Source organism: Elephantulus edwardii, unplaced genomic scaffold, assembly GCF_000299155.1.
Source record: "Elephantulus edwardii isolate Elephantulus edwardi_28Jun2011 unplaced genomic scaffold, EleEdw1.0 scaffold00017, whole genome shotgun sequence".
NCBI lineage: Eukaryota > Metazoa > Chordata > Mammalia > Macroscelidea > Macroscelididae > Elephantulus > Elephantulus edwardii.
Genome location: NW_006399767.1, coordinates 732,555 through 746,721, shown reverse-complemented (window position 1 = coordinate 746,721; position 14,167 = coordinate 732,555). Strand labels below are relative to the sequence as shown.

Sequence of the window (14,167 nt, the reverse complement as noted above, 5' to 3'; positions counted from 1 at the left end):
TGATGTGCTTAACAGTAATTAATGGATGGAGTCCAGGTATTGATAAAGCTTTAAAATTACTCTGCAAAGATTCCAATGTACCTCTAACTCTAACTGCTGGAGGCCAATGGCCACACAGGGTAAGAGCGCCTTCCAGGCATGAACCAATCAAAGACTCTTTGGCCACTGTGTCAGCATTTCTAACCTCTGGGTTAATGTGTTATACCTCTCAGAAAAGGTGTCTGCATTCTAACAAGGACCTACAGGGCATAACGTTATTATGTGGTTTTCTATCTTTTTTTTTTGTAAAGGAATTCTTTCCTTAAATTCATGGAATACATATAAAATTAGATAAAAGTATAGTTACCCTGGCTGAGACAGAGGTGAAGGTAAGTACATTAAATATAAATTATGGACGGAGGAGGGTTTTGATTGTGTTCAGGCAATAATATCTATTCAAGCAATTAGCCCAACTTAAAGGGACCCTTACAGCACAAACAGTTAAGCACTCAGTTTCTAACCAAAGGTTGACAGCTTTAAAGAAAAGTAGCATTGTGCTTCTAAAAAGGTCGCAGCCTAGGAAATCAACCTGTGGGGAAGTTCTACTCTGTCACATGACTTAATAACATCTAACAACCACCACCACCACTATGTTCTTCAGAGCTGACCCCCATGTCGAATATCCTGTGGAGCAGCAAACAAGGGGAGATAAAAAAACTATAGAGGAAGGCACCTTCCAATGTCCTAAAGATGAAGCCATACCAGGAACCATCCCTGTAGATGCATATCAAAATAAATAAAACAGAAGAAAGTGGAAAAATTGGGATACAACCATATCTTTTGATGGAAACAATATGAAATAAAAGGGAGGGAAAAATCATGCTCTATGTTAGCCAGGATGCTGACCTTAATTTCCTCTAAGATTACTCTGTTATTACGTATTAAAATCCTACCATCTCCCAACCATGACATGAATGGACAAATGTACACTGACACTCTTGGTCAATATCAAAACGACCTGTAAACCCTCAGAATAGCCTTTCTTTAAAAAAGAGCCTTGGCTCCATGACAGTTAAGTAAATGACTAACAGAAAGTATGGCAGTTCAAACCCATTCAACCTGGTGATCTGCACCAGTAAAAATTGCAACTAAGAAAAACTTATGAGGGGCTTCCACTCTGCCATATGGGGGTCACACTGTGTAAAAATGGACTCTACAGTCTATCACAATCATAAACGGGAGGCAAAGCTAGAAAGTGTGGGTGTGTCTGAGGGTAAGCCACAAATGGAACTATTGTCTCACTCCTTGATATCTGTACCCCAATTCTGTGCCTCTCTGCATATTAGCTTGTGGTATTGGGGTTTTACCCTGAATGTCCCTACCCTTCAACTTATATTTCATAACCTTCATTAAGTGTGTCTGACTACCTCTCTTTCCTTCTGGTTCGGATTTTAGATTTCACTTAGTTGTTCTCCCATAGAGGTCTCTGCATAGTGCAGAAAGTTTTCGCTCCATACAAACTAAAAGTTGGGCAATACAAGTCCTCCTTGTGAGGATGCACAAAAAGCCTTCTATGGAGAGTGGAGGGGGTAAAATGCCGTGGAGCAGTTCAGCTCTGTAACATATGGGTTACAAGAAACTTGAATCAACATGACAGCAACAGCTTTGGTTATTTCTGGTTCTCCTGTGGATCTGACATTTCCTGCTTCTCCCCAACCTCTTCAGCTCTGGCTACAATTTGCACACCCTACCTGCTCCAACTTCCCAGGAAACGCATCTGGGTCTCATTTTTCCTTGAGGAGGATTTCTCTGGATTAGAACAACTTCTCACAGAAGTGCTTTCTTTTGGACCTGGATCTCCATAGCATTGATTATCTACACTGTTCAATTTCAGTTTGCCTGTAGTTAGAAAGTTAGTAAACGGGAAAGCAGGATTCAAAGCCTGTATTTGTCTGCTTCACTTCTCTTTTGCTATACCTACAGCAGCGATTCTCACTCTTTGGACTGCCTATTTTACCATCAGGTTTGTTTGTTAAGAATTCAGAAGTCTAGGCCCATCTTAGAACAGATTTTTTTTTCAGAGCAAAGCCTATAACTCTGAATTTTAATAAACTCCTTAAGTTATTATTTTTAGAAAAAATTTCCAAGAGGGAGTCAATTGAATAGAACAAGGGAATATTGTTGAATAACTTTAAGTCAAGCACAACTCATAGTAACCCTAGGAACAAAAGGCCTAAGGCCCCTCTACAACTATCCACATTTCTCAAAGTTCATACAGGTTCTGGAGGCATGTTGTTTAGGAAGTGGATGCCACTCCTGCTTCCAAAGCTGTCATAGTATGTTACTGGTTGAGTCACCTGTGATGCTTACCAAACTTAAGTACAGCAGCTCTGAACCCTTCCTTGTCCTGAGCCAGTCTCACTAACTCTGACACACCAACCCTTATTGTCCCAGTCACTGTATCAATCCATCTCTTCTGTAGTCTCTCTCTCCTGCGCTGTCCATTCACCATTCTGAGCATGATGTCATTCCCCAAGAACAGATCTCGCCTGGCCACATGACCAAAGTAAGTGAGGTAGATCCTTTAAAGTCCTAGACTCCAAGAAGAGACTTGGTTTTACCCTCTTCAAGATAGACCTATTTGTTTTTTGTTTTCTTGGCAGTCCATGGTATGTTCAAAATTCTGCTCCAGAACCACAACTCAAAAGCAGCTATTCTTCTTCTGTCATCCTTAGTCATTGTCCAGCTTTCTGAAGCATAACAAGTAATTGAGAAAACCATAGCCTGGATCAGGCGCATCTTTGTACCTAGAGTGACATCCTTGCTCCTCAGCATTCTGGAGAGGTCCATGACAGTAGATTTTCCCAATACAATTTGTCTTTTGATTTCCTGACTGCTGGTGTTAAGAGTGTTGATTGTGGATCTGAGCAAGCTGTAATTGCTAACAACCTCAATCTCTTCTCCATCTATTATGGTGCTGAAAATTGGCCCAGTGGTAGAATCTTTATCTTCTTGATGTTGAGCTTCAATCCGTATTGAAGACTACAGTCCTTGACCTTCTTCAGCAAATGCTTCAGGTTCTCATCAGTTTCAGCAAGCAAGGTGTGTCATTTGCATATCACAGATTGTTAATAAGTCTTCCTCCAATCTTGATGCCATACTCCTCCTTATAAAGCCCTGCCTCCAGAATGATCTGTTCTGCATACAGATTGAAAAGGTACGGGGATAGGATGCACGCCTTTCTTGATTTTGAACCATGCAGTGCTTCCTTGCTCTGTTCTGAGGACAGCTTCTTGGTCCCAGTGTTGGTTTCATATAAGCATGATCAAGGGTTCTGAGATTCCCATTTTTCTCAAGGTCAGCAACCATTTATTGTGATCCACACAGTCTAATGCCTTTGCATAGTCAATGAAACACAGACGGACAATCTTCTGGTACTCTCTGCTTTCTGCCAAGATCTATCTGGCATTGGTAGTTATGTCCCTACTGCCACGACTTCTTCTAAACCCAGCCTGCATTTCTGATAGTTCTTTGTCAATGTACTATGCAAGTTTTTGGATAATCTTCAGCAGGATTTTGTGAGTGTGTGATATTAGTGATATTGTTTGATGATTTCCACACTGTGTTGGGTACAAGCACAATCAACTGTTCTGAGGAAGGAATTGTTGGAGTAGTTCAATATCAGCAATGAAAACTATGCCAGGTGCATATTGTGGACTAGATCACCAACTGCTCATATGCAAGTTCAAGTCAAAACTAAAGAAGGTTACATCATATCCACAGGAATCAAAATTTGGCCTTGAGTCTATCTTCCATGAATTTAAAAACCAACTCAGGAATAGGTTTGAGGCCTTCAACACTAATGAACAAAGACCAGATAATCTGTGGGAATATATCAAGAATATTATTCATGAAGAATTCAAAACGTCTTTACAAAGAAGGAAAAAGAAGAAAAGAACAAACTAATGTCAAAAGAGACTCTGAATATTAAACTAGAGCACTTAGAAGCCAAAGCAAAGGGAAGAAATCAAGCAGTTAAGGAGTTGAATAGAAGATTTCAAAGGGCCACTCAGGAAGACAAAGCAAAATATTATAATGAAATGTGCAAGGAGCTGGAATTAGAAAATCAAAAGAGCCAAACTCGCTCTGCATTTCTTAAGCTGAAAGAACTAAAGAATAAATTCAAGCCACAAGTTGCAATGCTTAAGGATGTTATGGGCAGAATATTGAACGATTCAGGAAGCATTAAGTGAAGATGGAAAGAAATATTGTATGATTTAAAATCAGTATAAAAGTATATCAGGGTTCCATCTTTTCTTTGTATTTATTCATTTTTTGTGCTGAGTAAATAGTCCAATAATGACCAAATGATGAAGAACAGGCTATCAAGACTGGAGGAAAATTCATTAATAACCTGTAGGACACAGATTACACAATCTAGCTTGAAGAAAGAAGAGTAGTAGGCTTGAAGCACTTACTGAAGAAGATCAAAGACTACAATCCTCAATATGTATTATATGTCTCAACATAAAGAAAACCAAAATTTTCACAAATAGACCAATAAACAAATGATGATAAACAGAGAAAATGTTGAAGTTGTCAAGGATTTAATTTTACTTGGAACCATGATCAATACGCATGAAAGCAGCAGTTGAGAAAGCAAATGACACTGGATCTTTTCCCTCTCTTTCAAAGTGTACAACCCTAAAAAAAAAAAATTGTACAACCCTATGATTTGTACCTCCCCCAAACTTTGTAAGTAAACCAATATAAAAGAAAAATTTTATTTAAATAAATCAAATGACATTACATTGGGTAAATCTCCTGAAAAATATCTCTTTAAAGTGTTAAAAAGCCAAGATATCATCTTGAGGACTAAGGTGCACCTGACCCAAGCCAAAATATTTTCAATCACCATATGTGCATTTGAGAGCTGAGCAAAGAACAAGGAAGACTGATGTAGAATCGATGCTTTTGAATTGTAGTGTTGGTGAAGAATATTTAATTATACCATGGATGAACAGAAGTAAAAAAGGAAATCTGTCTTACAAAAAGAACAACCAGAATGTAAATAAGTACACCCAGAATACAGACAAGAATTAAGAGACTTCATCTCACATATGTCGGTCATGTTATCAGAAGAAACCAGTCCTTGGGGAAAACCATTACGCTTGGTAAAGAAGGTCAATGGAAAAGAAAAAGATCCTTAATAAGATGCATTAACTCAGTGACTACAACAATGGGCTCACACGTAGCAACAACTGTGGAGATCATCCATAATTCATTCAGTTGTACAGTCACTCTGAAGCATAACAGACGTAACAGCAAGCATCTAACAGCAACAATAGCATTGACAGGAGTCCCAACATGGTATAAACAGTTAATATGCTTAGTTGCTAATGGAAAGGTTAGAAGTTTGAATCTATCCAGAGAGCCTTAGGTGAAAGGCTTAGCAATACTAGTCCTTAATGCAGCAAAATTCTAATCAGTCAAATCAAAGGCAAATGACAACCTGTAGTTTGAAAACAGTTACACTACAATAGAAAGACTTTCAACGTAAACAACTTCCCATCTGTGAAGCCCTCATATCTCACGCCATCATCCCTGAATGTCTGTAGAAGAGGGGAGGGAGAAGGAGACATCATAGGCTGGACCACCTTACTTCTCAAATCTCCCACAAGAGTCAGCGAGCTCAGATGCCTCTGGAAGGCTTGCCCCAAATCTCGAAATTGCACTCCTTTCAGGTAGACCCGGCTGGGCTCCTCAGGGAAGGACTGGATGATGACTCTGGCCCCAAAGTCTATGGATCCTAACATCTTCTCACTCTTGAAATACAGACAGTCTTGTGAATTACCTAAAAAAAAAGAATGATGTCAAAGAGCCTTAGAGCATGTCAAATGTGCTTCAGCATAAAGAACAAGTGACTATTGTTTGTTTCATTTAAAAATTTAGTTGAAAGTATTCGTTAGAATTTGTATTTGCATTTTGTAAATAAACTAGCGGTGGGGGGGGATAAAAATTTAGTTCCTTTTCACTTTGATTAACCTCTGTGGATTATTAATTATAATACCCACTAACCAGGATATGGTGTGGCCTTCACTCCGTTATTTCCAGAAACACTCGAATCAATCTACTTAATTTACTGTCACAACGAAGCAAACTATAACCCACAAGTCCAAGCTAAAGAGATGCTTATTTCAATCTGAAAGAGCCCCTGGAGGGAGTGTGCAATAAAATTACCTTCTTGGGGTTGATAATAATTGTAGGGAAGAAATGTGAGCACTGAATATAATCACACCACTTTTTAGTCTGACGTTATCCAATGAAACTCTGTCTTTATTTTACTGCTTTATAGTTTGGGGATTTAACATTAAAGTGACTGAATAAATGGCCAAAAAAGTGCACAGAAAATATCTGGGTGGTCCCTGTAACAACGCTTTCTTCTCGAGCCTTGCTGCCAGCTCATCTTGGGACAACTTCTGTTATGCTTAGTGGAACTAGACTATATGAACAGAACACCTCACAGTACTATTACTATAAAGTGCTGTGACCTCAAAACCCAGGGCCCTTTCTGGTGATGTGACATTTGATTGTGTGCACTAGCCTCAGATTGGAGTAGCCATTATCTCTAGAATTGATTCTTTATTATCCACGTTAATGAGGCAGAGAAGTGTCAACATTACAAAATGATGTATTGTTCTCAGATAATTCACAGTAAATGTCAGAATCCATTCACTTGTTAATAATATCTAGAGAATAAAGCAGTGTTTTCTATGCATATGTTTTATCACAGTTCTGAGGATTTATATCCAAGATTCATGTTTTTTAGTGGACATGCCTCTAATTGTTTGATTAAGGGGCTACACTCACATGTTCTGCACAATGCAAAGAACAGGTGAGGAATGTACTGAGATTTCATCAAGGTCTGTGAATTTTATTTTGATAATTTTATAGTAACATTTAAGAGTTACAGTGAATCTAGGGTTTTGTTTTCTGGAAATGTGCAGCAGATTGATAATGTTCCAAGTCTAGAAGCTTGGCCTCACAGTATTTTGAAACACAATTTTTAACAAAATGTGATCTGAGAACCATTTGTGTGAAAAATTACCAAGAGTGTTTTAACAGAGTGCAGATTCTGACTCAGCCAATAGTTAAAGTGTGACAGTCATTGGATTGTGACCCTTTGTTACACAAATATGCATTTTTTAAAAGAATGACAGGATTGTAATGGCTGAAGAATAAACGCACGAACCACTTGCTTTTAGTAAGTCTCTATATTCAACCATAATCCAAAATCATACCCACATGCACCCAAATATAGACACATCCCAAGTCTGCATCTTTGTTCCACAAGGATTCAGAAATGACCTAATGCTTCTACTTAGACACTGCCAGGCTTTCTCTGTCACAACATGCACAAAATTAAACTCATGATGTTCACCCTCGAACCCCAAAACCTTACACTCTTCCTGTCTCGTTAAATGGCCTCATCATCCATCGAGTGCTCATGCCTGGGAGTCATCCTTGACGCCCACACCATCCTGGACCAAAGTTGACAAATGATGTCTTCACAACATGTGAAAGCCTCATAATCTACAGGCTGGAAAACCAAAACATAACCTACTAAACTAACCATCCCTGAAATAGATGTTTAATAGGCACATCAATGTGATTCAGTGCCTGTTTTTCTACTAGAAGATAAATTGACTTTTTTGACCACTTACCTAAAGAATGTAGTAGTTCACTCAGAAGTCAATGAGAGAGAAAGAGAAAGAGAGAGGGAGAGAATGAATATGTGTGCCTAAGAAAGTACTGTCAAGCCCATAACTCTGGCATTATGGGTTGTTGAGGTTTTGTTTTGTTTTTGAGAATGTTATAAGGGACGTGGCAACAGACTTAAGACTTCATTATAATCAGAAAGATTAATTCAAAAGATAATTTATATTTCTATAGACATTCTCCAGATTTAACACATTAAGAGAAAACGTTCTTCATATCTACGTAATGCTTTTCCAAGACTAATGTTGGGATGAAAGAAGCAGAAAATGATACGATATCTTATCAAGAGCATTCTTAAAACTCCAGAATAGTAGGGATGTGGTAAAGTCTAGGGTTCATCCTGTGTATTGTATAAGGTCAAGTATAACAATGTTTCATATCACCTGATAATGAGAATACTTTTTTTTAAAAAAAAGGATCTTTCTTTCTTCTTTTCCTTATCTTTCTTCTTTCTTCTACTTATTTATTTACAAAATTTGAATACATTGTTTTTCATAGAAGATCCTTTCCATTTCCTACACACACACACACACACACACACATCAAATTCTTGATAATTCATTGGATTTCCCAACAAAATACTCATCTACCTTCTAAAGCGCTGGTCTCCTGGCATGAAGCAAGGTGTCTCATCTTCTCTTTAGTAAGATTTCCTTGAATAGTAATACCTCTGCTGAGCAAAGCCACCGTGGCCTTGAAAACGAAGTGCTTTCCAGCCACCCAATTTTCTGTGAAATCATAAGAATATCTGGGGGGAGGGGGTGAGGAGAAGGAAGAAAAAGAGAAAGACAGATATGAAGAGTAAGGCGCTCAGTCGCTAGTGGTGATTTAGTTCTAACTCATGGCAAACTTCCAACTGGTTTCTGAGACTGCAGACTGCAATGAGAGGAAACTGTCTATCTTTTTCCCACGGTCTATAGAAAGCCGCACTGCTAAATCAAAGGATGTGTATCTCTGTCAGTTCAAATCCATCAGTGACTCTATGAGAGAAAGATGGGCAGGGTCCTCTCCTTAAAGGCCACTACTAATCCAAAGAGGGGTGGTTTGAATCCACTAGTTGCTCTCCAGGAGAAAGATGGGAAATCTCTCATGCAATTGGTTTACAGCCTCTGAAAACTGATTGGAGGGTCAGTTAAGAGTTATTTCTAGAAATGAGTTTAAGTTTTGAGTTTTATACATATTGTGCTATTGTAAATAACTCTCATAAAAGAATACTGTATGATTCAATTTATGATTACTTTATCAAAAATAGGTAAATACACAATGGTAACATTTATTGGTAATGTTTATTGGTGGTTGGCAAAGATGGATAGGAATGAGTGCAAAAAGAATATACTAAAAGGACATTTAGTTACTGTTAAGGATGAACAGTTGGTGATTATTGAAAAATAGGATGAGCATACTTAATGCCACTACAATATAAAAATAAAACTACTGAAATGACAAACACTTCCATATGTATGTAGACACCACAGTTTCTTTTAACATGTCTAGCAAAGTTTAATGTAAAAATAAATCTCAAACAAAAATCCACTCTTAGCACATGTAAAAATTCATTTTATTCAATCAGCATTTAGCCAAGTGGACAGCTTAATACCTCAAAGGTGAACGAAGATGGAGGTCCGCATTGTGCACCATTTCCACAATGACAATCTCTTCAACTGGTTTAGCACCTCCAACACCTATTCCCCTAATAATTACAGCTTCATCTCCAGTATGCCAGTCCACAGTATCTTCCAGAGCCAGCATTGTGTCATTGGCATTTGCAGCTGCTCGAAGATGGGTGACAGTTACTTCTGGTAGTGTACCTAAAGTAGTTCAAGAAAAAAAAAAATGCTTTAAGAGCTGGAAAATCAAGTTGCAGGATTAGTAAGTACCAACTTCTTCACTTTTTCCAAGTGGAATGCTAGTGTTCCAATTTATAATAGTGGCAATAAAAATAATCCAGGGTAGAGTGGTGGTTGTTGTTATTGTGTGCCGTTGAGTTGCCTGTGACTCATAGTGAACCTAAGTACAACAGCCCTAAACCCTGCTCTATCCTGTGCCAATCTTATTGTCTCTGACACACCTACCTCCATGATCCAGTCACTGAATTAATCCACCTCATCAAGAGTCTTCCTCTCCTGTGCTGTCCATCCTCCCAAGCATGATGTCCATCTGCAAGGACTGATCCCTCCTTGCAGCATGTACAAATTATGTCAGATGAAGTTTCAGAATCCTTGACTCCAAGGAGCATTCTGGCTTCACCTTCTCCAGGACAAACCTGTTTGTTCTCCTAGCAGTCCATGGAATATTCAACACTCTTCTCCAGCACCAGAGCTCAGAGGCATCACTTCTCCTATTGTCTCTAGTCATTGTCCAGCTTTCTGAAGCATAGCAAGTAATTACAAAGACTATAAAAATCCTAGTTTTGCCATATTTTAACCAAGTAACCACATGTGTAGGCTTCAGCATCTTTAGTTACAAAGTAAAAGGTAGCAATCTCTTACCTCACAGACATGAATGAAATCAAATGAGGTAAAATCTAGGACATATTTAGCTTAGACTTTGCCTTATAATAGACCATCAGCATATACTACTCTTCCATTCCTTCTTTCTATCATTCTATTTTGGGGAGTAATTGATTCCATTTTCTCTTATCCCAAAGAAAAATGAAAGTTTCCTTGATTCTGATCTTGAAGTTCAACATTATTTTCCAAACTGAATTTCTCAATTTACGTCACTATGTACAAATAGGGTAGAAATTCAAACTCACCTTAACATTGCTGTCCTAAATCTTGGTGCATGAAATTACCGCTCCCAACTCTAATATCTAATATATTTAGGGCAGAGTTTGAAGCTATTTGAAAAGTGGAAATCTGTGACTCTATATATCTTGGCTTATAATAGGCTCAAATGCATCTCCTCCATTCCTCCCCACACAGGCATACTAGTTCTTAACTATGAAAGACTGAAGAAGGTAGTCTTAGCTCACAGTTTATTCTGGCCTTTTCTAATAAGAGTCAAAGCTGAATGGTTTTTTTCAGACCATTATCTAAAGCAATACCTCAGAAAACACATAGCTTACTCTCAACTCCTTCCTCTTTCTTTAGCGTGTTTCCTTTCTCCTTTGCAATAGATCATAATTTACCCTTAGCCCACAGCAAGTTACTGTCCTCCCTTGTTGCACTAAAGTAAAGTAATAAGACTTGAATCGCTAACTACAGAAGTGGAGGACAATAAATCATTTTCAAATTATTTTAAACTTTCCTCTTTATTTATTTGCGTGTGTGCGGGAACTTGCACTAACCATGTTGTTTTAGGCTCAGCAAGGTCTTTGGGTTAATGATACAATTTCTAAAGTTTACTTGGGCAATAATTTTATCTTGAAAAATATTTACAGAGTTCAAAATGTCTAATTATAGGGCAGGTGGAAATTAAGACATAAATCATCCCAAAAAGAAAATAATTTTAATTTTATTCTGTGTTTGTATGTTTTAACCTTTGGGAACAATAAAATGAAATAAAATTTATTTATATGTATATGCATGTATATATGTGAATTTCAATGATCCATTCCTGAATGTCTGCAAAGAAATGTTGCTACCAAGCACAGGAAAATGTTAACCAAAGATCAAATGCTAACAAATGTTTTATCAATTGTTCACAATACTCAATTGTTGTTGTTGTTGTTATGTGCTGTCAAGTCGCTTGCAACTCGTAGCGACCCTAGGTACAATAACCCTAAACCCTGCTCTATCCTGCACCAATCTCACTGCCTCTGACACACCCATCCTGATTACCACAGTCACTGAATCAATCCACCTCATAGAGGGTCTTCCCCTTCTGCTCTGTCCTTCCACCCTCCCAAATATGATGTCCCTCTCCAAGGACCTGTCCCTCCTTCCAACATGTCCAAAGTATGTCATACCAAGCCTCAGAATCCTTGCCTCCAAGGAGCAGCCTGGTCTAACCCTCTCCAGGATGAATCTGTTTGTTTTCTTGGCAGTCCAGGGAACATTCAATACTCTTCTCCAGCACTAAAGCTCAAAGGCATGAATTCTCCTTCTATCCTCCTTAGTCATTGTCCAACTCTCTGATGCATAACATGTGATTGCAAAGATCATGGCCTGTATCAGATGCACTTTAGTCTCCAGAGTGACACCATTGCTCTTCAGTACCCTGGAGAGGTCCCTAACAGCAGACTTTCCCATGGCAATGCGCCTTTTAATTTCCTGGCTACTGGTGCCAAGAGTGTTGACGACGGAACCAAGCAGACTAAAGTTGTTAACAATCTCAATCTCTTCACCATCCATCCTGATGCTGTCAATTGGTCCAGTGGTGAGAATCTTTGTCTTCTTAACATTGAGCTTCAATCCATACTGAAGACTCAATTAACATGCAATAAACTAAGGACAGCTAGGATACAAGCTGAACATGAAAAAACCAAGAGTAGAAGTAACAGCATTCTCAATTAATTATTCTTAATTAATAATAAGCAACAATAAATGAACAAAATCACATAATATATTTGCAATTCATGTTTAACATAAACCAAGGACATTTTTAAGTTCCCTTAACTTGTGTGTGTTCAGATATAGACTGGTGGTTAGAGCGCATCCAGCAATGCCACAGACAAAAGGCAGGCAATGGTTTGAAAGAACATTTGGCTTTGATTCTTATTACAAAAGACTAGAATAAACTCAGATAAGACTACATTTTTCAGTCTTTCATAGTTAACAACTAGTATGCCTGTGTGGAGAGGAAGGGATGGGATGCACTTGAGCCTAATATAAGCCAAGATACATAGAGTCACAGCTTCAAAGACTACTATCACCAAGAAAACCCTACAGAACTAAGTTCCACTCTGTCACACATGGAGTTTATAGGCAGTAATAGTCACAGGCTGAAGGAGTCCTGAGAAACTCCTTGAAGTCTCAATGAGACCTGAGAAAACTTGAGTTGCATAGCCTGTGATGTTTAGAAGTACGCTGGGGTTGACCTTGATGCGTAGCAAATCTACTTACAAAAGAATGAAACCCTGCCTCATCCTGTATTATACTCACAGTCCTTACTGTGCTTAAAGTCATTTTGAGTTAATACATCTCACTGAGGGTCTGTTCTTGCTTTCATTGACTCTCTACATTTACAAGCACAAGGTCCTTTTCCAAGAAATATCCTTTTCTATGCTAAAAGAAATGTAAGAAGCCTTAGTATCCTTAATTTTAAGAGGCATTGGAGCTGTTCTTCTTCCAAGAAATGCTTGTTTGTTCTTTTGGCAGTCTATGTTCTACACAGTATCCTTCAACAACACTATAATTGAATGGCATGAATTATTTTGTTGTTGTTGTTGTTGTTGTTGTTGTTGTTGTTGTTAGGTGTCAATGAGTTGAGTGCAACTCCTAGTGACCCTAAGAACTAAACACCTGAACTCTATTCTATCCTCTACCATCCCCATGAGCTCTGAAACACTTGAGCCTATTGCTGTAGTCACTGCGACTGGACTGCCCTCTCAATGGAGGCCTTCTCCTTCACTGACCCTCCTTCTTTCCTAGCATGATGTCCCTTTCAAAGGAGTAGGCCCTCCTTGAAGCATGCCCAAAGTATGAGAGATGAAGCTTTGCCACCTTTGTCTCCAAGTCAAGGAGTGTAAGGTGCATTATGATTGTACTTTTTCTAAGACATACTCATTGCTCTCTTGGGGCAGTGCATGGGATATTCAATACTGTCTTCCAACATCACAACTCAAAGCCATCAATTCTTCTGTCATCCTTATTTATTGTTTAGCTCTCAGATGGGGAGTAAGTGATTGAAAAGACCATAACTTGCATCAAGCTTCTCTTTGTCTCCAAACTGACATCATTGCTTCTCAGTATTTTGGAGAGGTTGCTGATTAATTGTGGATCCAAGAATAATGAAACTACTAATAACATCCAACTTTTCTTGGTTTATCATTATATTACTTAGTGTTGTGAGGATTTCTGTTTTCTTTCTTTTGATGTGTAATCCACAGTGAAGACTGCAGTCATTTATATTCTTCAGGAAGTGCTTAACATCCCTTTCATTTCCAATAAGAAAAGTTGTGCCACCTGCATATCACAGGTTATTAATAAACCTTTCCCCAAACCTAATGACATATTCTACTTTATATATATTCAAGTTTCTTGAATTATTTGTTCAGCATACAGATTGAATATGTATAGAAAAAGAAACAGCACACTTTAAAAATTATCTTCAGTCCTTTATCATCATCTTGTTCTGCTAAACAGTGCTAACATATTTTAAACCTTGTAAGTATCTCCTTATTTAGCTTCATGGTATATATACAAGTTCTACATGAGCTTCTTGATGATGACTCTTTGGTTTTCAATCCCATCAAAGCAGAATCATGTAACTGTTGTTGTTGTTGATGTTATGTGCCGTCGAGTCG

At 38.2% G+C, this 14,167-nt stretch overlaps 1 protein-coding gene across 1 annotated transcript in view; it reads right to left on the bottom strand.

Moving 5' to 3' along the window:
- The window catches only part of PKHD1 (polycystic kidney and hepatic disease 1 (autosomal recessive)), an 866,042-nt gene that overhangs the window by 506,875 nt on the left and 345,000 nt on the right, over positions 1–14,167 (bottom strand). The window contains exons 37-39 of the mRNA XM_006882114.1: positions 9,356–9,566; positions 8,349–8,506; positions 5,642–5,833 (exon numbers count right to left, since the gene is read on the bottom strand). Coding sequence (XP_006882176.1) covers positions 5,642–5,833; positions 8,349–8,506; positions 9,356–9,566 — 561 coding nt within the window. The remainder of the gene's footprint in view (positions 1–5,641; positions 5,834–8,348; positions 8,507–9,355; positions 9,567–14,167) is intronic.